The sequence below is a fragment of the Gavia stellata genome, chromosome 7, assembly GCF_030936135.1.
Source record: "Gavia stellata isolate bGavSte3 chromosome 7, bGavSte3.hap2, whole genome shotgun sequence".
NCBI classification, from domain to species: Eukaryota; Metazoa; Chordata; class Aves; order Gaviiformes; family Gaviidae; genus Gavia; species Gavia stellata.
The window spans coordinates 10,305,932-10,328,360 of NC_082600.1; the positions used below are offsets into that span (position 1 = coordinate 10,305,932).

At 40.0% G+C, this 22,429-nt stretch overlaps 1 protein-coding gene across 1 annotated transcript in view; it reads left to right on the forward strand.

Annotated features, from left to right (window-relative positions):
- The window catches only part of JAG2 (jagged canonical Notch ligand 2), a 70,882-nt gene that overhangs the window by 7,618 nt on the left and 40,835 nt on the right, over positions 1-22,429 (forward strand). Inside the window, exon 3 of the mRNA XM_059819563.1 lies at positions 19,237-19,291. Coding sequence (XP_059675546.1) covers positions 19,237-19,291 — 55 coding nt within the window. The remainder of the gene's footprint in view (positions 1-19,236; positions 19,292-22,429) is intronic.

Consider the following 22,429-nt stretch of genomic DNA (forward strand, 5'->3'; position numbering starts at 1 on the left):
ATAGGTATTAAAGTAGTCGGGATTACTCTTACACTAGAGGATGTGAGCTGGAGAAGAGGGCAAGGTAGAAACAGAGCATGTTCAGTTCACCGCAGTGTGATGGAGGCTTCGTAGCGCTGTCTTTGGGCTGTTTGAACATGTTTCAAACACTGTTTTCTCAAAAAAAAAAAAGTCTGCATATGAAAGGTCTGCTAAAGACATGATTACTTGTAGCTTTAATCTTAAACAATCAGGTTTATCTTTAACATGGTTGGGGTAAAGCCATAATTGGTTGTGTTTGTATCAGACTTGTGATGTTTTGCCTAATTGGGCCGTGTTCCCACTGTATTGTAGATTTTCTGAGTGATTCTGTGAAGTGCAAGGATATCTGTTGGTGAAGAAGTTGAGAAACTTTGTGTTGTAAAAGCTACCTTCTGTGTTTGATGCTACTGCTTGTATTCCTTGTGCAAGTCCAGCTTGCTTTCAGTTACTATTAGAGTTGACTGTTAGCACAAAAGCTGCAAAAAATCAAGCTTCTGTCAAATAATAAATGATGTAAAACAACTATGTTTTCTGGGTGTAAAAAAAGCCAAAAATGATTTAGTGCATTTTTAATCTGTTTGTCATTAATCAGTTGCCACAAAGTTTTTCATGTATGAAAAGGATTGTATTTGAGACAGATGTGCAAGGTAAATGATGATAATTAATTGTTTAACTTTTAAAATTACTTTCATTTGTGTTATCCCTGTGGGCCAGTGGCTGTCTGGCCTCTCTTCTGAGCAACACAATTGAGGCAGTATGTGTAGGTGAGGTGAGTGGAATTCATCCTTTCTGTGTAGTCTGACTCCTTCACTTGTTTTCCCTGTAGGTGTTGCTTTGTGCAAGTGTTGGCTCTGAAATACATGCTATGAACGTACTTTAGAAACTACTCTATTAAGTTCATAAAGCAGCTATGATTGCATTGTATACTTAATCATCTGCAGAAGCTTTAAATTACTGTGTGCCTGAAAGCTTCCCTCCCTTCTCTTCTGAAAACAAGGCCAATGTTTTGTCAACTCTGTGTGGGTCCTGTTTGCGTTGTTTGCTCTAGTTCAGAGCTTCTCAGTCTATTGAGGACACTAAAAAGGGAGGATCACTTTCCTGCTATCACATCAATTTGCTTTCCCTTAGTCCTCTCCAGTTCTAGCTGCTAGTAATCCTCTGATCTGGAAGAAGCTTGGGAGCGGCAATTTGGAAGGATAGAGGCTACTTCAGGGAGTGAGGAATAAGGGAATACTGGCATTGCTTCTGACTCCTTAATGCTTAGCCAGGTGCTTACCCAAAGGACAGTTGCTGCTGTTCCTTGGCAGTAACTCCACTGTTCTCTTCTTCAGCACTTGGGTATGCCTTTGATGGCTTCTTGCTAGAAAGCTGCTCTGGCTTCTGGTTAGTTGGGTGTCTAAAATTGATTGGTTGTTGGCCAGAGATGACCGTTGGCAGTACTGTCTGCCATACTCACTTGGTGGCTTTTGAGCTGCATGTTCAGCTGTCATGTGAGCAGGAGGTGGACATGTAGCCTGACCACTTTCCCCTGCCACTGCCCCCATGGCTGTGGAATGAACCAGCGTGGGTGGCTAAGACCATCTGTGCTACGTCATGTTGGGCACCTGCTGAACCTCTGCCTCCCATGGGGCAGTGGGACCCTCTTAGAGCTGCTGCCTTCCCCTGCTGTGCACTCAGGGAGACCTGTTGGGAGGGAGAAAGCTGAAGAGAGCTGTGTGATGGCTCTTGTATAGATCATCTTGAGTCGGGGGAGTGGCCATCCCTGATTTAACCATAGACTTTTGGTGCCTTTGCTTACTGTGTAAGGAAAAGTACTCTATATAAAACTTAATCTTTAACACCACTGTCTTAAGTGGAGACTATCATATGTGTGTTGATATTATAGATGAGCAATGAAGCTATACTAGGACTGAAGAGTTTATTTTTTCGATTACTCAGATTCCTTTGGCCTTTTTCTGGTCTGGTGGCCAGAGTTTTGCTGAAAGATACTTGGTTTTAGGAATCCAATGTGTGCAACATAGTAGATACATTTCGGCATCACCAAAGATTTAAATACCACTCAGCTCTGTGAGATAAATGCTCGCTATTTCCCTGAAAAGTATCTGCTGCTGCTTTTGATATAAAGCATTTTCCTTGCAATTATATTGGGAGAATGTTTTACTGTTATAAAATGTTGTTTAAGAGTTGGACTATAGCTTATGCTCATTTATTAAACTTTATTCCCAAGGTCATTTTTTTAGAGTTCTAGTTAGCCTTTATTTTGTATAAAAAGGAGGAAATTTAAAGGTTTATTTTATTAATTGATGTTTCAGATACTAAATAAAGTATAAAAAGCATATTTGACATGAAGATCTTCTGATAGCAAGTGCTAAGAGGAACTCTCAGCTGAAACACATAGTAGGCACGGATTTTTATCTGTGGTTGAAATGACTGCTCCTCAGTAGTAGTTAGAATGCTATATTAGATGGATGGGGCAAGGCATTTCAAGGCTAAATGACAATCTTAGTCTGTCTTGATTAGAGCTTGCAGAGGTTGCTAAGAAACAGCCTAAATAGTCCTTGAGTAACCAATTATATGCCCCTTGGACAGATGCACAGGTGCTCATTCTCTGAAGTTTTTTTTTTAAATCTGAGATAAGACTGGAGTATTAGAACATAAACTGCAATCTGTTTACATCCTGCTTTGGGCTTGAAAGTCCTGATTATATATATCATGCTCCCAGCAGGATGTGTTCTGGTGGTTTTTGTTCACTACACTATTATTTTATTACTATTACATTTTTAAATTGTTCTTGCAATGCCTCTTTCTACTTCCAGATAGTCCACTAGGTCTCTAGTCTCTCCTATGCTTTCTAATACTCTGAACATACCAGCTTAAGTAACTTTAAGCATCTAACGTTTGAATTGGATAAATTTTACATTTCTGGACTTTCGGTGAGTAGGCAATATTAATATTGATGCAGTATCCTGTTAGTTTCAGGTAGAGCTAGCTTTCCTTACTCCTTCTCAAGCAGTTCTGTATATGCAAATTGTAGTGAAATACTGTATGAGCTGGCAGTTAACCTAAAACATCAAATGGGATTCTTTCAGGCTTTTTTTCCCCTGAATATGTATAATTCTAGCATTGGAAAGTTGAAATGTCTACCTTAAAACACAGTCTACACTTTTAATGTTAAAGGTCTGGAATTCCAGCTGGAGAACTTAAGTTCTAATTAGGGACCTTGTTCATACTTGGAAGGCTTGACTGACATGTGCTTTAAGCAGTAAGTTGAGAAATATGTAAATAGCTTAATTATTGATCTACTCCAGTTAAGACTGAAGTAGAAGTTTTTTAGGGAGTGCAATTTTTGGTATCATTTACTGTTCTTCCTGTTGATTAAGGACAATATTAATAGCACTGGTCTGGTAACCTGTGCTACTGCTTAATAGATTTTAGTGGCAGTTCCCTTCTTTTACAGCATGTACAAAAAATTTTTTTTGGGGTGCTTTTGATAGTTCTAATTCTCTTTTATGTTACAATAACATGATTTTCCTTATATCGCAACATGGATTTTCTTACTGTAACTGGCTGCATGTAATCAGCAAAGTCTAAAAGTCAGACTATGTTTACTTGGACTATTAAGAGCAAGTATAACCATCTGCTGCTCCGTACTAATGACTGTTTTTTCTATACAACAGTGAGCTGATAGCACCTCCTGTGTTGGTTTATTTAACTGTTGTTTAAACCATATGTTTATATATAGGCCCAGAATGTTTTAGTGTTGTATTTGGCTGTTGGAGACCACTGTAGAACAGCGTATTGTTTCCATGATTCATCCACACAGACCAGTGCTTTCTTATGTCAGAAACTGAGGAAGGGAAGGAAGTAGAGAAACTGAAATGTTTAGACATGCTACACGCTTAAGATGTTGGTCATCAAATATTTAGTGCTCCTGCAGTGCCTTCTGATGTTTGCCGTTAAGCTGTGATAACTTCAGGGTTGTATGGTTTATAGCTTGTAGTCATTTCACATCTCCTCTTGCTCTGTAAGAGGTGAGAAGGGTAAAGTGGTTGCTCAAACCTAGTTGGTGGCAACTGTTTAGAGGTTAATTTCCAGAATTCGAATACCTTTTTTTTTCTAACACTGCATGTCCCAGACTTAAACTGCAGACTGTCAGAATGTAATTGTCACAGGGCTTAGACAGAAGAACAAGCTGTTGCATATCAACAGATCTTCTCAACCTGTTCATAACTACTCCCAGATCACTGCAAATGCAAGGTAAATTAAATACGCTTTAGCTGGCAGGAAAATATAGTCTTGACTTGTGGCAGCTTGCTATCAGTGATAATTTGTTTGTCCCTAAGCCCTTAGGATGGATTTTCAAGATTTGGTAGTCTGTGAAACTTCAGCTTGCTAAGGAATCTGGAGAAGACAGGACAGCGGAAGAGTCAGTGGCAAATGAAGTACTAAAGAAACTGAAAAGTATTCACTAGTACACCTTCTTGAGTTATGAGTCCAGCTTTGGACTAGCAAAATTAGTCTCCAGGTTTTTTTAATGTTAGCTTACTCTACATGGCTTCATTCTATTCTCCATTGGTACTCATGAGGAAAGCTTGTAACATTGGTACCCACCAGAGAAGTAACTGGGGGTCAATAATGAAATGAGGACTTGCTGAGATAATCTCCCTTTCATAGCTTCTAGATTCATGTCAGTGGGAGGAGAAGGGGGAAAAAATAGAAAAGCGCTCTTAATTCACTTGCTTAGAGTAGATTTACAGGGCAAGTGCCTGCTTTCAAAGGTTGTTCCATGTACTTCGCTACACTTGTTACAAAGCTTTCCTTCCAAAGGCATGCCAATTTGTGGGGTTTGTCTGATTTGTAGTAACATAAAGCTATATCAGATCCCCTCCAGTTTACATTAATCTGAAAGATATGATTTGATACCAAAGTTCTGATGCTGCTTTGTTATGGTGGGACTGATCAAGTCTTGGTTGCCATATATTCAAATAGGTACCTTGGAATTGTAGCCTGTTGTATGCTGTGTTTATTTACTGCTGTAAGCAGCTAATTTTTAATAGTAGTTAAATACAGCATAATGGTTGGTGCTGCAAACATGGGATAAAGTTTTACTGTAGCCACAAAGTACTAATCAGAAGATTCAATCCTGCTGCGGGAATATGATACAAGCATTTGTTTCAGGAACACGTTTATGAACTTACTTTTTTCACAACTAAACTCTGGTGCTCCCATGTATATTTAACTAAGTGCGTGTGCAGAATCCCTGTTTAATCCTTTATTTAAGTTCCTTGTGTGTGTTGATCTACATGAAAGAACTTGTACTACCTTTTACAGTGGTGACTTATTTTTCTGCTCAACTTATTCCTGTATATTTACGGAGAACAGCAAGATACAGATATAGCTCTGGTTGTGTCTGCAGTGTCCTGGTTCAGAGAGCTGAGGAGGTTGTAAAGGAAGGTGAGCCGCTATCTATGAAGTTGAAATAAGGTGTTTTCTTTCTATTTGTTTCTTTGCCAGCCCCTTTAGCATGTGCAGAAACTCAAAACTGAGCTGGTGTTCAGTTTGGGGCTGAAATGAAGGACAGCTTAAGTGCATTATCCCCTTTTTCTGGATTAATGATAGTTCTGTTACTAGCCATGAGGAAATCTCCAATCTATTTGATAAGTCTCTTGTCCAAATGTGAAGATTGAATTGACTGAAACGGTCATGCAGCTCCTGGAGCAGTAATACCTACACATTTGTTTTCCTTACAGTGAAAAGGCCCATGATGACACCTGTGCTCAAAGCCAATGCCATTGGAGAAAAATGATGCATCTTGTTTGGGGCTATAGAAATGTTTGATCAGTAAGCTGTTGCCATCACTGTGAGGCAGTGAAGACTTTGCCTCCCATGTCCTCCTTCAAATGTGATTGCTGCTGCCCAGCTAGCTCTAGAGTTGACTCAGTTGGGTAGGACTGATGAGAGAGTTGAAGAGAACTTGGAAAAACAGTGCCATAATCTCTGTGCTCCCTTAGGAACAGAAGTTGAGTATGGGCCTCTCATCTTCCTAGGGCAAGACATCTACGCTCAGTAGTTTGAACTGGTTTTGTGGGCATTTGCTTTTTCAGAAAGAAAAGGAAAGACTGCAGTACTATCAACAGCTAACATTATTTATAAAGGGTTAAAACAGTACTCTCTCTTCCTGGGAAATTTGCATACATAGAACTTGGGGGCATATCTATTTTTTCCCTATATTTGCCTACCTTCTTAGTATGCGTATTTCCAATACAAAAGAGAGTGCATGCAGGTGTTCTGTGTTTAGAACAATAATTAAAGTATGTTATTACATAGTTAGTTTAATTCCCTCTTGACTTCAGGTTGAAATTATAATGATGCATGGCTTGAAGTGCCCAGAGGACACTAATATCCATGCCACATGGAGCACGGAGGGGAGGGGAAGAGCAGTATTAATTACTACTTCATCTTTGAATTCTAAATATTAGCATAAAACAAGTCTTGCACTAACCATTAATGGGTCTTCATGGTTGTTACATACACTTTGAAAGAGACAATCTAGCTACATTTTCATTAATGCAACAAGAAAGTGTACATATAATGTACACTTAATTTCTTGGACTTCTTCCAAAACTTTAGGAAAGGAGTAGGACGTGGATACTTGGTTAATATCAAGTTTGTCTGAAACAGTTCAAAGGTGGTAGCAAAGCTGAAAGCTTCATCTTAAATCTAATAAAATGATGGTAAGATGGTACCCAACTGTCTGCATGGTGTTGTACACATCTCTTTCTAAAAGGCTTTTTTCTCTGTTCTCTAATTTCATCAATACTTTCTTCTGTTCTTTGCTATTGGATTAACTCAGTGGATTGCTGCAAACTGCTAGTGCTAGCTTCAGCTGTGGTGGAGAGGATTGTATCTTAAAAGCTGTGTAAGATGTAAATAGCTTGTTTATTTCTTTTTATGTAATGATCAGGCAAAATGTCTATTGAAACTTAATCCTGTGACCCTCTGTCTAAAATGGTAAGTTTCTGACTTTTCTTTTTGTCCACTAAAATCAGATACTAGCAGAGAAACATCTGCTGGAATTGCTACTCTTTCCTCTTGTATACAACTTCTGATTTCATCTCAATTAAACATCAACATCTTGTGTTTTCCCTAAATAGGATGGAATGCTGTTACTTGAGGTTCTAGCGAGTTTGCAGGGTTGATGCACGTGGGGTTAATTTCATTTTCCTTCCTGCTGCTTCTGTTCTAGAACTGTCAAAAAGAGAAGTGAAATCTGGGGAGGTTACACTAGGTTCTCCCATCTGAGAGACCAGTACAATACAAACTGTGGCACTTGTTTGACTACCCTCAGGTAAACTAGTAGGATATCTCTTCTTTTTGCATGATTGTAGTATAGCATACCAATATCGATTGTTTTGGTAGCTGTTATGTTTAAAATAGTTTTGATTTGGTAATTGTCTGGCTTTTCTACTATCTGATTTCTTCTAAGGTACAGAAGGAAAGCTTTTGATGCTATTTTATATCCCAATTTGCTTTCCAGAAAACCTAATTGGAACAGGCGCATTAGCACCTATATCAAAAGATATTTAAAGATCAGCTAACTTCTGATCAGATTGCATAAAGTTTTAGTGTGTATATAGAGGTGTTAAGTAAATGAACTAGCAGAGGGGAGCTGTTGCAGAAGGAAGGATGACTAATGCTTCTGGGCACTAGTATTGGCTCGTTGCATTAGCTTTTTCATGTGCTGTGCTCATCATTAGCTCTGATCAGCTATTGAAACCAAGCTAAGTAATGAGCAGGATCGTTTGTTAAGACTCTGTTTTCAGGTGGATTTGACTTTGTGTACGTATCATCCTTCTTTATAGTGTCAGTTGTTCTTCCACAGCGGTCATGTATGAACAGAGCATTGCGGTGCTCAGGCATCTCTGGAAGCGCTGGCAATTGGGAGAAGCTGTCCTTTTTGAGGCCTGTTTTCCACGTGCCTAAAGCTTTTTGTGGCACCCTCGGCCTCTGTCCAGCAGATCAAGGTTCACTTCCAAGATGCAGGCAAAATCTGCCATGTTCTTTGTTGCAGATTGGAATGTGTAGTGGGGTGGGCTTCCTTTACGTAGAAGAAAAGCAATTTTACTGACTTGCTCGATGGTACTGAGTTTCTGGAAGTCTTTTCCCTTGACTTGTTAGAGAACTGAAGAAGAAGGTCTTCTGTGGGTACTGACCAAAATGTTTAAGGCATTTTTTTCCCTACTGGACAGTGTGCAAAAGTTCAAATCAAAAAGTTTACCTGAAATGGGTTTACATCAATAGGTATGGCTCTGAAAGTTCTGTGATGTCTTAATTCCTGCTTTCCCACCCCTGTTCCTTTTGGTCTAAAATGTGTTTCCTGAGGTCACCAAGGTCATTCTGATCTTGTCTCAAATTCTGAATCTGTGTTGTCTGAGCCCTGGACTGAGCCTATAGTGACTGTGTGGTACATAGCTACCAAGGCAGATCCAAAGGGCTAGGCGGATATATCTGCTGTTTCCCTTTGTCAGGAGTACTCTAGGTATCCATGCAGAGTATCTAGGAGCATCTGTTAGAAATCTAGGCAATCAATCTGGCTTGCTCTGAAGAGACTGGATCTTCTTCCTGTAGTTTGTGTCTGGGATCTTGAGTAATGACAAGGATTCCTTACAATATTTGAAGATAGGTTTTATGGGTGGCAGTGTCGCATTTGAGGTGGTTCAGTCAAGTTAGGAAAACTTCTGCAGTAAGTCTGTGACTCCTTTTATTTTTTTTCCCCTTCCAGCTTTAAAGTTCTAACATTCTTTTCTTGTTAGCTGGTATTTCCAGACTGTCATAGATGTTTTTGTCTTCACAGCTTTTGTGCCAGTCATGCTACCCTGATCTTCACCCTTCCTATTGTATTATTCCCCTCATTCCCCCTGGAGAATATAGGTGATGATTTGAAAGATGGTTTGTTCCTTGTTAGAGACACTGGTTCCTGAGTGACTGAGAGGTCCATCTTTTAATGGAGGAGGTCTGTCTTGCTTGTGATTCAGCTGGTGTGGAAGAACATGTCTGTCTGGAACTGTGATACTTGGCTCAGTGACACATGTAGACAGTGCAGATCCACTTTGTTGGTGGAGTAAGGGTAACTAGGAATAGCACTAGCCTTCATCTATGTTACACAAGTGCCAGTAGGGATTGGTTTTGACTACTGTAAATACCTAAAGTTTGGAGATGAATTGCCTGATTATATCAGTTACCTTTCTGTGTAAAGCTCAGTTTAGTCTTCTCCAAGACAAATACTGGTTTTCTTAGAGTTAAACCAGGATTTTTGTCACAAATGTGGTGACAAATTTTTGTGTGGAAAAAATGCTATAAAATCAGTAAGCTTAGTATTTCACTTGACACTTGTCAATCTTCAAGTCGATAAATGCTTGCTGTATTTGTGCATTTCTCTTACCTTGCCGTGGATGACAGTATGTTCTGCTTTGTCACTTGACTTAATCACTCTTAAAAAACTGTCTGGATTACGTTTTCCTTTGGGGAAGTTTCAGCAGCCTATAGTCCTCTAAACCTTTATTCAAAATAGTAAGATCTCCCAGTTAATAGCTCTAGCTCAGCGTGTCTTTTTTCCAAATAGCATTTGTTGCATCTACTGCAACAGGTATGTGGCTTGCTATGCATATATTGTATTACACAGTTTGATTTTTGCAATTATTTTATTTCATGTGACATTTCAGTATTGCAGAAAGGAGAATCTTGATTAGATTTTTCAGTTATGACTTCTGTCATGGCTTTCAAAGAGGAGTTCTGAGGTATAATTATAAATCTAATTCAGAACTGGTTTTAGTTTCTCCTGGCTTCCCTTTTTTCCTCTAACATTCCTCGGTCATGATTTTGGTTACCATGGTATAGATACTAATGGCTTGGGCAGACATGCAAGATTCTACAGCGTAAATTTTTATGGTTTTTTAGTAGTCTCTCGTTTTAATGTCAGCCATCAGAAAAAGTGCAATACTGCTTCAGAACAGCACCCATACCGAAACTAGAGTTCAGGGAACTTAAGTAAATGTTCATGGAAATCTAAGGGCAAGAATATGGAAAATGTCTTTTCATTCTCCCAAGCTTTGTTTTCAACCAGGGAACTTTCTGAACTAGTTGTGATTGATGTCCCCTAAGTTTTTGTGCCAGTCTGCCCTTGGACCTGCAAAGCTCTTAAAACCACTTTGCCCTTAGGCAACCTGTGTAACATTATGCCAAGCTTTACATGAAGTGCCATCTTCTTTCTTTTCTTCTGGCTCCTGTTAGCTTAATTTGATGGACTTTAGTTCTTGTCAAGAACAAGAAAATGGATGATCTATTCCTAACCGTCCCCAGGGCCTTTTGTAGCTTTGTAGACTTCTGTCACACACTCCAGTTGTCTCTCTTCCAGGCTGAGGAGTTTTGACCAGCTCTTTCATTCCTCTCATGGAGATCATTTGGTTCTTCGTTCCTTCTTGTTGCCTTTCTCTGGACCTTTGATTTCTAACATCTCCCTCTTGGGGCATGCTATTCATCCCATCTCTTGGAAGAGGGAGAACAGGAGAACTACACTGCTTCCCTCCACCTTCAGTTACAGAATCGCACAGTGGCATAACAGTGAATGTCTTTTTCCTGCTTTTTTTCCCCCCTGTTCTCTAGCCTCCCCTTCTAGCCAGGGTACGCTTTCCAACTGACTTTGGAATATTAAGTAGTCAACCCATGGATGAGAGTGGGAAGCAGATCTCTTAATCAAAGAACTTGTGTTGAGCTCGTGAAGGGAACTCACTTAGCTAGAAACAAGCTGGCTTTGGTGGATTGAAGGAGTAGCTATTTATGGACTTAACAGGTTACAAGATATGTTTCGTGAAACCTTGCTTACCAATACAAGTTTGCACAGAAGAACAAAGTCACAAGTGTCATTATCTCAGGATTATATGAGGCTCTCGGCCAGCGTTCAGCAAGGTTGGAAGTTTAAATGACAAGATTTGAAATACTGTTATGAAATAACTGTTATTTGTAATACCCATTATGACAGTTGGTACAAAGAATTCTTAAAGATACCGTAGAAAGGGAAAGAAATCATTGGTAAGATTAAACTGTGTATATGTTAGTTTAAGAACTAGTTTCAAGACCTCCTATTCCAGTCACTAGAATAAAATTGTAGTTACTAATCATTCACCTAATACTAAATTGATTATTTTTTTCATGAGCATTATGCTTGCTCAGCCAGTTGGCAAAAATAAAAAAACTAATCTGTCACTTATGGTGTATTGATTAGTTTTATAAACCAATACTTTTTTTGAGACTTGTGGTATACAGGAGATGCCTAGAGGTGGCATAGGCAGAAGGCATTTGCAGTAAAACAGAAGTGTTTTAACGAAACTGGTAGATGTGGTAGCTTAGATTGTTATTAAACGTTGATATTCTTCTCATTTCTTGCTGGAAAATCTCAGCAAAGGCAAGTTATCACAGGAACCCTTGTACCGGAGTAGCTAAGTTTTCACTGATGCTTTTTTTTTAGTTCTGGAAGTATAAGGAAAATAAATTACTTGGAAATCAATCCTATGGTGTTCAAATTTAAGTGACCACAGTTGACAGGTTGGACTTCAGAGCTGGAACTTAATCTTCCTGAGTACAGCAGAGATGTGTATATGCTGGAATCAGGGGAGGGGGAATGGAGTAGGATGGGGATGAATAGCAGATAGCTATAAAAAGCAGAGGCAGGAATTACTTCTATTGCACAGGACTAGCATTGCTGCTATGCATGTACCGATGAAAGGCACTGCTTGAAAATAGGGACAGGCTCTTCTAGAACCTCTAGTGTCATTTGAGCTGAGAGTAGCTAGCAGATCAGCTTGTATTCAGATAAGTCTTGACATGACTACTGCTTACTGCTGGGTCAGATCTCCTGCAGCTTTTCTAAATAAGAAGCTAATGACTTGGCACTGTGAAAACTGTTAGTGAGGTGTGTGCTTCCCATTTACTCGAGGATGCTGCTGTTCTTCTGCAGCAGCTGTCTGACAGAGGGTGCTATCAAAGGTCAGGGCCAGTGCTGAGATGTTGGGAACAAATACTCTGTCTCTAAGACATCATTTGTCACAAGGTTGAATCGGCTGAGATTCGCTTGGAGTTTCTGTCTAGGGTGCTAAGTTAAGAGAAGCTTGTAGAATCTTTCTTCTGATGGTTTAGCTTCTCATATGTAGATGGATCTCCAGAGAGCTTTCTCTTTGCTTTGTATGTGGTCTGAGGTGATTGCATTAATGTTCTCCCTTGAGGAGCTCTAGTCGGAGATGTGGCATTTTGGCTTCTTGTGAGCTTCCTGAAAATGGGTCATTGTTTCTACAGGGGTTAGCTAAAGCTAATATGTGACTTCAGATGATTTTTACAACTCCACAGCTAAAATGTTTGCTGTCCCATGATATATCAAGACCCCCTCATACCGAGAAACTCCTGTTGCGTTCTGCCATTACAGCAGGATCAGAGTATCTTTAAACCTTCACTTGGAAGATCTTCCTACAGGTATATCATCTGCTAAGATATGTCATGATCTAGTAGTTTGATCACCCTGGAGAGAAGCATACTATGCTTCTGTTTCACAAAGCACTGGGCACTGCCAAATAGATGTTGTAATACCCCTTTGAGTTGCTCCTTGAAGTTGTTTTATCTTTTAGATGCATGCAGCTGGTTGTTGGTAGGATTCTTCCACCTAGTTGCTGGGTAACTTTCTTTGACTGGAGCTAAGTCTCTACCTGGGTGTTAAATTTGATGTATTCATTCCAAGACTGACTCTAACTTATTCACCTGTTGTTTTCATTTGTGCTCCTTTTGCAATGAAATGAGTCTTAATAGTCTAGACATCTAGATTTCCCCCTGCCACCCCCATATGCGCATACACACATACACACCCCTCCAGTTTTGACTTCGCTTAGTTTGGGGGAGGAGTGGAATGAAGCGTTCAAACTCATGTAGGTGGAGATATCAGCCTGTTGGCTGTTAACTGTGGCAAAAAATACCCCCCTCTCCCCCCTGGTCTTGCAGACTTCCTGAAGATTGTCAGGTGGGGCTAATTCATATAGAGTTCCCCTCACACAACAGCAGGGCTCCAAAGTTTGTAAACATCATCCTGCTTTTGTGACTGGGCCAAGAGGAGTATAACTGCAGTAATTGCTCTCAAATAGAAGGCTTCAACTTGCTCAACTGCTTTCTGCTATCTGCTGCCTATGTTTGCAGTACTCCGACCCGGTCTTCTACAGCACTCCTAACAAAATGGGATTGTTTGGCCCTGGTTTCCAAAGGGAAGGCTTTTGTTTAGGACTTGCTATGCCAGTGGTGCTTACTTCTCAAATGAAAAATGACGGTTTAGAGGATGGGCGTCGTTATGATTTTGTGTTGTGGAATGGCCTCTGCGTTCAGCAGACAAGTTATTGTGTGCGAGTGTGGCTGAAATAGCCAAGTTTCAAAAAACAGCCCCCTTCCCTGCCCTCCCTCCCCCCACCCCTGAAATGGAGAACACTTACTCCTTCAGTAAAGGTCTCATTTATGTCTTCATAGTGTCTGCTTCCGAAAGATCAATATGCAGGCTTGTTCCATCTGTCTGCCCTTAAACCTGTGTTGAAGATGAGTCCTGGACCTTCTCAGAATCTTTCTTCCATTTCTTCCTTACTCCCTTTGCACTTCTGGCTTATTCATAAGGAAGTTGAAAGAACTTGCTAAGCTGCAGAGCTCCTGGGGAAGGAAATGGAATATGCTTGCCTTTAAGTCAGCTTTTTCCATGGCAAACAGGCTGTTTTGGGGGAGGGGGAACCCTCAGACCTGTGCTTGCCTCACTTGTCTAGAAGTTTCTTAGGAAAGCAAATCTGAGAGTTGACTCTGCTGATCAAGACTTAATGGACTTGGTTGCAAGAAATATTGGTGATGACTTATTCCAGAAGTTACGAAAATTAGACTAGTAATAAGCATAGTGATATGCTGCTGTTGTTTGACCTGTTTGTATTTGAACATTTCAACCATAAAAATGTTGCCTATCCTTGACTGAGGGTTGAAAGGAAATAGTACTTACTGGTGATGAAACCCTGCATTTACTGTGTGACTGTGGAACAGGAAGATAATGTGGGCTCTGGATTTGTTTAGGAGCTACTTTTTTTTTCCTACTTCATAGCTGATTCCTGACTTCTTCCGAGGTTTTTCCCTGTAGAAACTCTAGTCAGTCCTTTTACTCAAATGAAATTGATAATTATTTCTCTGTTAGAATAAAAGTATTTTAATACACAAGAGCTTGTAGTTGATGCAGAAAATGTCAAGTATTGATTTCAGCTCAAACTTAGCTTTTTGCATTTTTCAGACTTTGAGTTGGAGAATATAAGTTCTATACCTGATTGAAAGTGCTGTCAGCAGATTGATCATCTTCCTTGGGATGAGAAGTCTCACATGTCTGGTTTCCAAAAAAAACCAAAAAACCCATAAACCTTTTGATTTGCAAATATCAAGGTAATAGTAATAGTTCAGGAAAAGAATGCCAAACCGTATTACAGGTCTTGTTTCCCCACTCCCCAGAAAGGAGGTCGCTGGAATAGTATGGGGCGTGGTTTGTTTAGTGTAAACAGTGGAATAATGCTTTGAAGTTGCTTTTGTCAACACCGATCCTGAGAAAAACACAACTGAAGCAGCATCACCAGGATAAGCAAGCTTAATTTGTATCTTTCCAAAGTGGTTGGCATATCTATTTAGTTAACTCCTATGAAATGGTTCTTTCATAAAGCTGTGCTCTTCTGCTGAAGTGTGCTGATGCTTCTCTTCTGACTTGTAGCCTTTAACATCTTTCTGTTTTTTGATTTGATGAGCACAAATGCTGTCTTGTGTTTAATTCTTTCTGGAAGATAAACCTAGAAACAAGTGTATTTTTAGTGCTGCATGTTCATCCCCATCTGCTCCCCCACCAATCTGTGCCCATGGTCACTTTTAAAATATTTTTCTAAATATTTTGCTAGTACTAGTTGAAATAAACAACAGGTACTACTTTACAAAGCTTTTCAAGAACAGACTGGAATGTGCATGTCCTGCTATTGTGAGGTGCTAGTTGTATCAGCCTACAAGAGTTCTGCGCGTTAGAAAAGAAGCAGGTGTGGTGGTGTTTGTGTGTATTATGCATAAAAGACTCATGAATTTGGGGCATTCTTAGGATAGTTGTTAGAAAACTACAGAGTTTTACACAGCTTCCTGTTAAATTTATGTGGGAACTTTAACACACATCTACCAATAGCCTCCGTGGAGAACTTCGTACCTTAAATAGCTTTTAAGCTAACCTGTTCTTATTAAAGATCTATCAAAGAGCCAGTGTACTACTGGACGATGTGAGGGGTTTAAAGATTCGCAGTGGGGGTAGACCTCAGATTCTGGACGAGAGCTAAATTAATGCAAGTTCTGTAATTATTTTCTGGAAGCACAATTTAAGAAAGATGTTGTGTGGTATAAGTATCTGTGCTACAAAGTTACTTGCAGCTGGTGCTAGCAGATGCGCTGTGTAGTCTACGTTAGACTTTCTGTCGAAGAGTACACATGGAACGAATGCAAGCCAATGGTAAAGCTTTTATAAAATGAGTATGTCCATTATGTAAGCTAAAAGTATTCTTCAAAATTTATATCCATTAGTGTTATTCAGCCTGTAGCTCTTATTCTGGTTATTGGGCAGTTTTACGGTATGGGTGAGTGTATGGATTTTAAAATTTCCACTGATAAATTTTTTTGATAGTCAAATAAATGTCTCTGATAATTGAGCAATAACTGGAAAGCTCTCAGTGCAGCATACCGTTAACATATTCAGTAACATGGATGCTTCTTAAGTTTTCAGCTGTTGTTATAAAGTGAAGTGCAAAATTCAAAAGAATTTAAGCAGATCTAGTGCAAGATTTTATACTGGGGGGAAAGGGTGTATTTTGAACCTGTAGATGAAGGATCTGTTTCCTGTTTTGAGGTGTAGTAATTGTAACCTGACGATCCATCACACTACTGTGGAGAGGAATTCCTCTTTAAAGCTGTTGACTAGCTGTAGGTGAGGAAGAGATGGCAAGTTGGGTTGGTAACCTTAACTGTCTTCTCTAGAGGTAGAATAGCCACAAAAATCAGTTTCTCTTCTGGTTACATTCTTGCTGTGTCTGTCAGGGGTTTTTGACGGGTGAGCAGAGAGCAGGAAGTTGCACAAGGGAGAACTGTGTCAGCTGAAATTGATTGTCCAGTAAATGTGCATTTGTCTATCAATACCATCTACTGCCATTTGAACAACATCTCTAATCTCCAAGTGTGACTACAAGCCTTCCTAAAATGTTACACTTTGTATGCTTGCTCACGTGTAAACGGCCAAGTGCTTGCCTGTTAGCCCAGAATTAGACGTGGGGAAACTGAGGCTATGGGATGCCAGTAAGTGAAAGGATTTAATAGTGTGGGTTTTGTCTTTGTTGTGTATGTTCTTTAGGCTTTTTATAGATGGGCTTATCGTTCTTGATGGCCACCAGTGCGAGGAGGGTAAAAGCAAATGCCTGAAACCAGGCCGGTGCAACCTGGGGCTTGCAGAGCCACATCCTTGCCCTGCCTGCCACCAGGAGGCAGCACGGGCTGTGCGGGCTGCAGAGGTCAGTTATTTGGCCAGAAATTGAATTGTTCCACATCTTGGAAGAAGAGCTGTGCACCAGTCATAGTTGCTTGTAATGTACTATTAAGTTTCTGTAAGGTAGTAGAGGAATATTTTCAACTCCAGAGTCTATGCCAGCTTAGATGGTCATGTTTGCCACCAGAGCTATGGGACTCCTAATTTTGAGCATCTTAAAATTGGTAGAACGCCTCTTTATGCCCATTCACACCTTCCAACATGTGCGTGCTGAAAGAGTGCCTTGCGTGCAGCTCTCTTTACCCACAAAAATTCCCTAGCATCCTAGGCAAAGATACAAATCTGCTTTCAAGTGGAATGACGGGAAGGCATAGTTGACCGATCTGTTTCCTAAGACAGCAAGTCCAGCTTAAATTTTTTTTTCTGCCTTAGTCTGTGTGGGCAGTCAGATGCAACAGCCAATTTGCAGTAGGAAAGACCAGCACTTACATAAGACGAGTAAGCAGACATCTGGAAGCACTTAAGCACTATTTTGTACTTCTGATAGAAATCAATGGAACACAGGAAAACTGAGGGATATGTTAGAAGATCGGTTGTTAAAAGCGGGGGGGGGGGGAGGGTGATGGATAACAGAGCTTTGTATCGTGCACTGATTTGCAGAATTGTGCCTAGGTTAACACTTCAATTTTGACCCAAAATAAGGAGAGTTGCAATTGCCGGAAGATAATGTTAGGGCAATACTATATAGTACTTATTTTCTGATACTATTCACTTTACATTTATTTTTCAGGTAGCAGTTTAGGAGAGGGGTGGCAGGTAGTGTTTTCAGAATAAAAATAATATCCTGCTTCCCTAAATGCTGAGATTGGGGGGCAGGGGAGAGCAGAGAATTGGAGGGTGAAGCTGCTTAAATGCTCCACTAACATTTGTTTTCAAAAAACTTGTGAAGTTGAGTTGTGCTATATTGTCATACCTCAGAAGTAAAGGCCTTTAATTTCTCAGCTGATCTCCATCAGTTCTTTACAAAGGCAGTTCAAACCCAAGTATGCCTCTGAGCTTCCTTTTTCCCTCCTTCCTTGAGTGTAATCTATTTACCACTAAACCTTTATCTCTTTCAATGATGGAAAATCTTCCCTAGTGTATGTCTGAAGGCTGAAAGTACAGAAGAAACATTTTTCAAAGGCATACCTGGTGATTTATATGTTAATGTAACTAAGCAATAGAAAAATACACGCTCAGTCAAGTGCATTTCTGAATAGACTGATCCCTTGCTGTAGCCATGAAGGACCTCAGGCAGAGCCCATCTGCTTAGGGTGCTGCACTGATCTTTCTTCGCGAGGGGCATACAAAGCAGTTATGAGCTATCTCCAAGTAAAAATGTACATCTCTTGATGTAACAGTAAAATAGTCCTAAAGATCCTATGAAAGCTGAAATTTTACATAATCTTCTTCCTAAGATGGTGCTCTTACTTTTTTTGGCTGAACATCCCCAGGTCCAGGTGAATTCAGAGATTGTTAGCATGTGAATTCTGTGCACATTAAGGCTTGGCTCTGCTGTATTTAACGAGTCAGTTTTTGGTGTGGCTTGCCTCTGAGCACAAAGATGTATACATGAGGGTTTTGGGATAGCGGTGCAATACCTCTTTCTGCTCTTGGAGGTTTTTTCCTTGGTTTTAAATGTACGTGAGAATCTCAGTGTTAATTTGGACAAGCTGGAAACTATCAAAGCTGAAGGGTTTGATAGCTACTCTGGTTAAACTCAAAAACAGGTAAACATTACATGTATGTGTAAGGTAACTTTTTCCTAAATAAGTTTAGTATTTGAATATCAACATCTATCCTGTATATTTGGTCATAAAACCAAGAAAAAAGCCTGAAGCCTTGCTTTAGTGAAGTAAAGCCTTCATGTTTTTTTGAAATAATTTTAAAACTGTCTGAAATCATGCTTTTTCCTCAGGGGAAGTATACTATCAAGTGTGCTTCCATTAACAATCTATGTTTCTGCCGTGTCTTTTGCAAGTCCATTTTTCACACTACCCCTTTCATAAGAAAAAAGTTTAAATTCTTGATAGATGCAGGGTGGATTTTTGTGTGTTTCTTCTTTAGATATATTTTTCTAGAAAACAGCAAACACCTGTTAGACTGATCTTCTGTGCGCTTCCCAAAGGAAGGCTCTGATTTTATTCCTTTTCTTTGCTCTTCAGTTGCTTAAGTCTTAAACATGCTAGCTGTTTCCCAATGCTCAGAACCCCTCACTTCATTGAAACCTTTTAGGGCTACTTCTGAAAAGGTTTTCTGTGGTTAAGCAAAGCTGAAAATTAGATGCAGTGGGAGGAGAATAATAATAATAATTCAGTCCTTGGTGCGTGTGGGGGAATGTTTTTTGTTTTGCTGCTAGCATGTTTTGCCCCATGATTTTTAATGCTGTTATATTTCATGCTTTTGAGAAGATGCCTTCAAGGGCTTTCACATGACACCAGAGAAGTGAAATTTTTAACTGCTTTCAGTTGGCTTTCTTGTAGCAGCAATATCTGCTTATTCCAAATCACTGTTTGTCTGGTGTGTAACAGATTTTTTTATTACTATCTAATTGGTGTCTTGTTTCTTTTCAGAGATCGTTCACATTAATAATAGAAGCATGGGATTGGGATAATGATACAAAAGCTGGTGAGTATTTATGTAAAATTTGCAGTTTTCACTTACTCTGTGCTGTATGTACATGGATTGGGGAGGGGGGAAGTAGTATGCTGCTGCAATTAGTTATACCTCCAAATCAGTCTGAATGCAAACCTGCTATCTAAGTAAAGGGCATGTACAAATCAAAGCAGTGAATATTGGGTTAGAAACCATGAAAAATTATTACTGATACCAAAAAGAATGAACAATAGTAAGTGAAAGTTGTAATACATGGCTCTTAAGAATCAGCTTTAAAAAAATGTTTAAAAATCGTGGTAGGCCCTTTTTTTAAAAGGAAAATTGTCTGTGCTGTAGAGTTGCACTTTAAATTCTTCTCAGTTTACCCATAACCACATTGTGCAATACTTCTCGTGAGCAGGTAAACAAATAAGCATTCTTGCTCCCTATAAAGAAACCATGCTTGATGGTTTTTGATGAAAGTATTCTAAATCATGGTGCTATTCCTTTTCTGTTTGTTTCTTCTCAAGTACTGAAATTTACCTTGCATTTCTGGTCTGTAAATGCTAATGCTCGGTATCAGAGCAGGGCTATTGGTCTGAAGGAAAAACAAGATTATTGTATAACTACTTCAAAATCATATAAAGGTGCTGGTTGCCATATTGTTGCTAAAGTAGGACTCCGGCTTGAACCTACTCTTTAGTAATGATTCACAAACCTGTCTTAAAATAGTGGTTTTGGCTACAAGTGTTAAGTGAACTTCAGACTTTCATTGTGGTTAATGATGGACTATTTAATCTTGGCTGGGATCAATATAGAGGAAGATAAGTGTTTGGACATTAAGATAGCAAAGGCTTATGTCCAAAATCATCATCAGTTTCTAATTACAGGTTCCATTCTCTGCTGCTTCACTGACCATCCTTATCAAGATGCATCAAGCACAAAAAAATTGGCAAAGCTCAATTGATATTAAGACTATGTTAGAGTTTCAAGGTCCTATTCCTTGAAGATCAGGATCAGTCACACTTGCATTTTCCTGACAGGCTTTCCTAACTTAGAGATTTTCTTAACATACTCTGTCTCCAATGATAGACAAACTAATGAGGACTTGCACCTTAGCCCTCCCTCTGTTAGAATAAAGCTTCTTTTGTCTTGCTGTTTAACAACTCCTTCAACCTTTTCTAATAGGTATGTTTTCTTCAGATCTTTGGTAATGGGTGGCTGGGCCCAAAGAGTTGTGGTGAATGGAGTTAAATCCAGTTGGTGGCCAGTCACAAGTGGTGTTCCCCAGGGCTCAGTATTGGGGCCAGTTCTGTTTAATATCTTTACCAATGATCTGGATGAAGGGATCAAGTGCACCCTCGGCAAGTTTGCAGATGACATCAAGTTGGGAGGGAGTGTTGATCTGCTCGAGGGTAGGAAGGCTCTGGAGAGGGATCTGGACAGGCTGGATCGATGGGCCAAGGCCAGTTATACAAGGTTTAACAAGGCCAACCGCTGAGTCCTGCACTGGTGTCACAACAACCCCATGCAGCGCTACAGGCTTGGGGATGAGTGGCTGGAAAGCTGCCCTGCAGAAAAGGACCTGGGGGTGTTGACTGACAGCTAGCTGAATATGAGCCAGCAGTGTGCCCAGGTGGCCAAGAAGGCCAATGGCATCCTGGCCTGTATCAGAAACAGTGTGGCCAGCAGGAGTAGGGAAGTGATTGGCCCCTTGTACTCAGCCCTGGTGAGGCTGCACCTTGAATCCTGTGTTCAGTTTTGGGCCCCTCACTACAAGAAGGACATTGAGTTGCTGGGCCGTGTCCAGAGAAGGGCAGCAAAGCTGGTGAGGGGTCTGGAGCACACGTCTTCTGAGGAGCAGCTGAGAGAACTGGGGTTGTTCAGTCTGGAGAAGAAGAGGCTGAGGGGAGACCTTATCGCTCTCTACAACTACCTGCAAGGAGGTTGTAGCGCGGTGGGTGCTGGTCTCTTCTCCCAAGTGACAAGTGATAGGACAAGGGGAAATGGCCTCAAGTTGCACCAGGGGAGGTTTAGATTGGATATTAGGAAAAACTTCTTCACTGAAAGGGTTGTCAGACATTGGAACAGGCTGCCCAGGGAGGTGGTTGAGTCGCCATCCCTGGAGGTATTTAAAAGATGTGTAGATGTGGTGCTTAGGGACATGGTTTAGTGGTGAACTTGGCAGCGTTAGGTTAATGGTTGGACTTGATGATCTTACAGGTCTTTTCCAACCTAAATGATTCTATGATTCAGTAATTTATGTTGTTGCAACCCTTCAGTTGGTCCACAGCCTTCTTGAATGGCACTTCCCAAAGCTGGAAATGGTATTCAAAATGATCTTTTGTGCTGAGCAGAGTAAGCCTGAGTCTTGAATAAGTTTAAGTATCCTACATAGCAATAGATTGGAGGCGTCCTCTTGAATGCTTTGTTCAAAAACTACTACATGAAGTTAATTCCTTTAAATAGTTTCCAGCTTGGGAATAATTTACCTAGGGGCAGCTAGTACAGTGAATATTGGAATATTCATGCCCTAGTTCTAGATGGCAGATCAACTCATGAGATGATGTAGATGGGGGTGAACATGAAGAACCTATACTGCAAAACAGATCTGTATGCATTTAAGTACTGAATTCTGGTTTTAATAAGCTACTTAATAAATAATGCTCTCCTAACTTGCTGTGTTTATGTCTTAGAATCGGCAGAATCCTCTTGCAAATCTGTAGCTTTAAAATCCAGGTCTTTTAAAATCTGCTTGATAAGGATGCAGTCACTTCAGGCTTCTGTCATCTTTCTTATGCCTTTCAGTTTTTTAATGTGCTCTAACAAATCTTTTTGCTTACACTGATGTAATTTTTTTTCCTGAACTTGAGGACAACAGGATATATAGTGTCTTTTGGAGGCCCAGTGGGCCATCTCCTTAATTAACACTTTCCATGAACTACAGGAGTCTATATAAGTGTCAGATTACATCTTAGCTCTCATAAGGAACGGCTAATGGAAGGTGAATGTCCCTTTAATATAGGCTGCCAGAGAGGTCCTGTTAAGTTGTATTGTATTTGAAACTTAGAAGGGTTGTTGTGAATTTAGGAAGGTTTTCTTGGCCTATAATTTGGCAGAAGACTAGCTGAACATTTTTCTTCGTTAAATGTTTCTGTAGACTGTTTACTA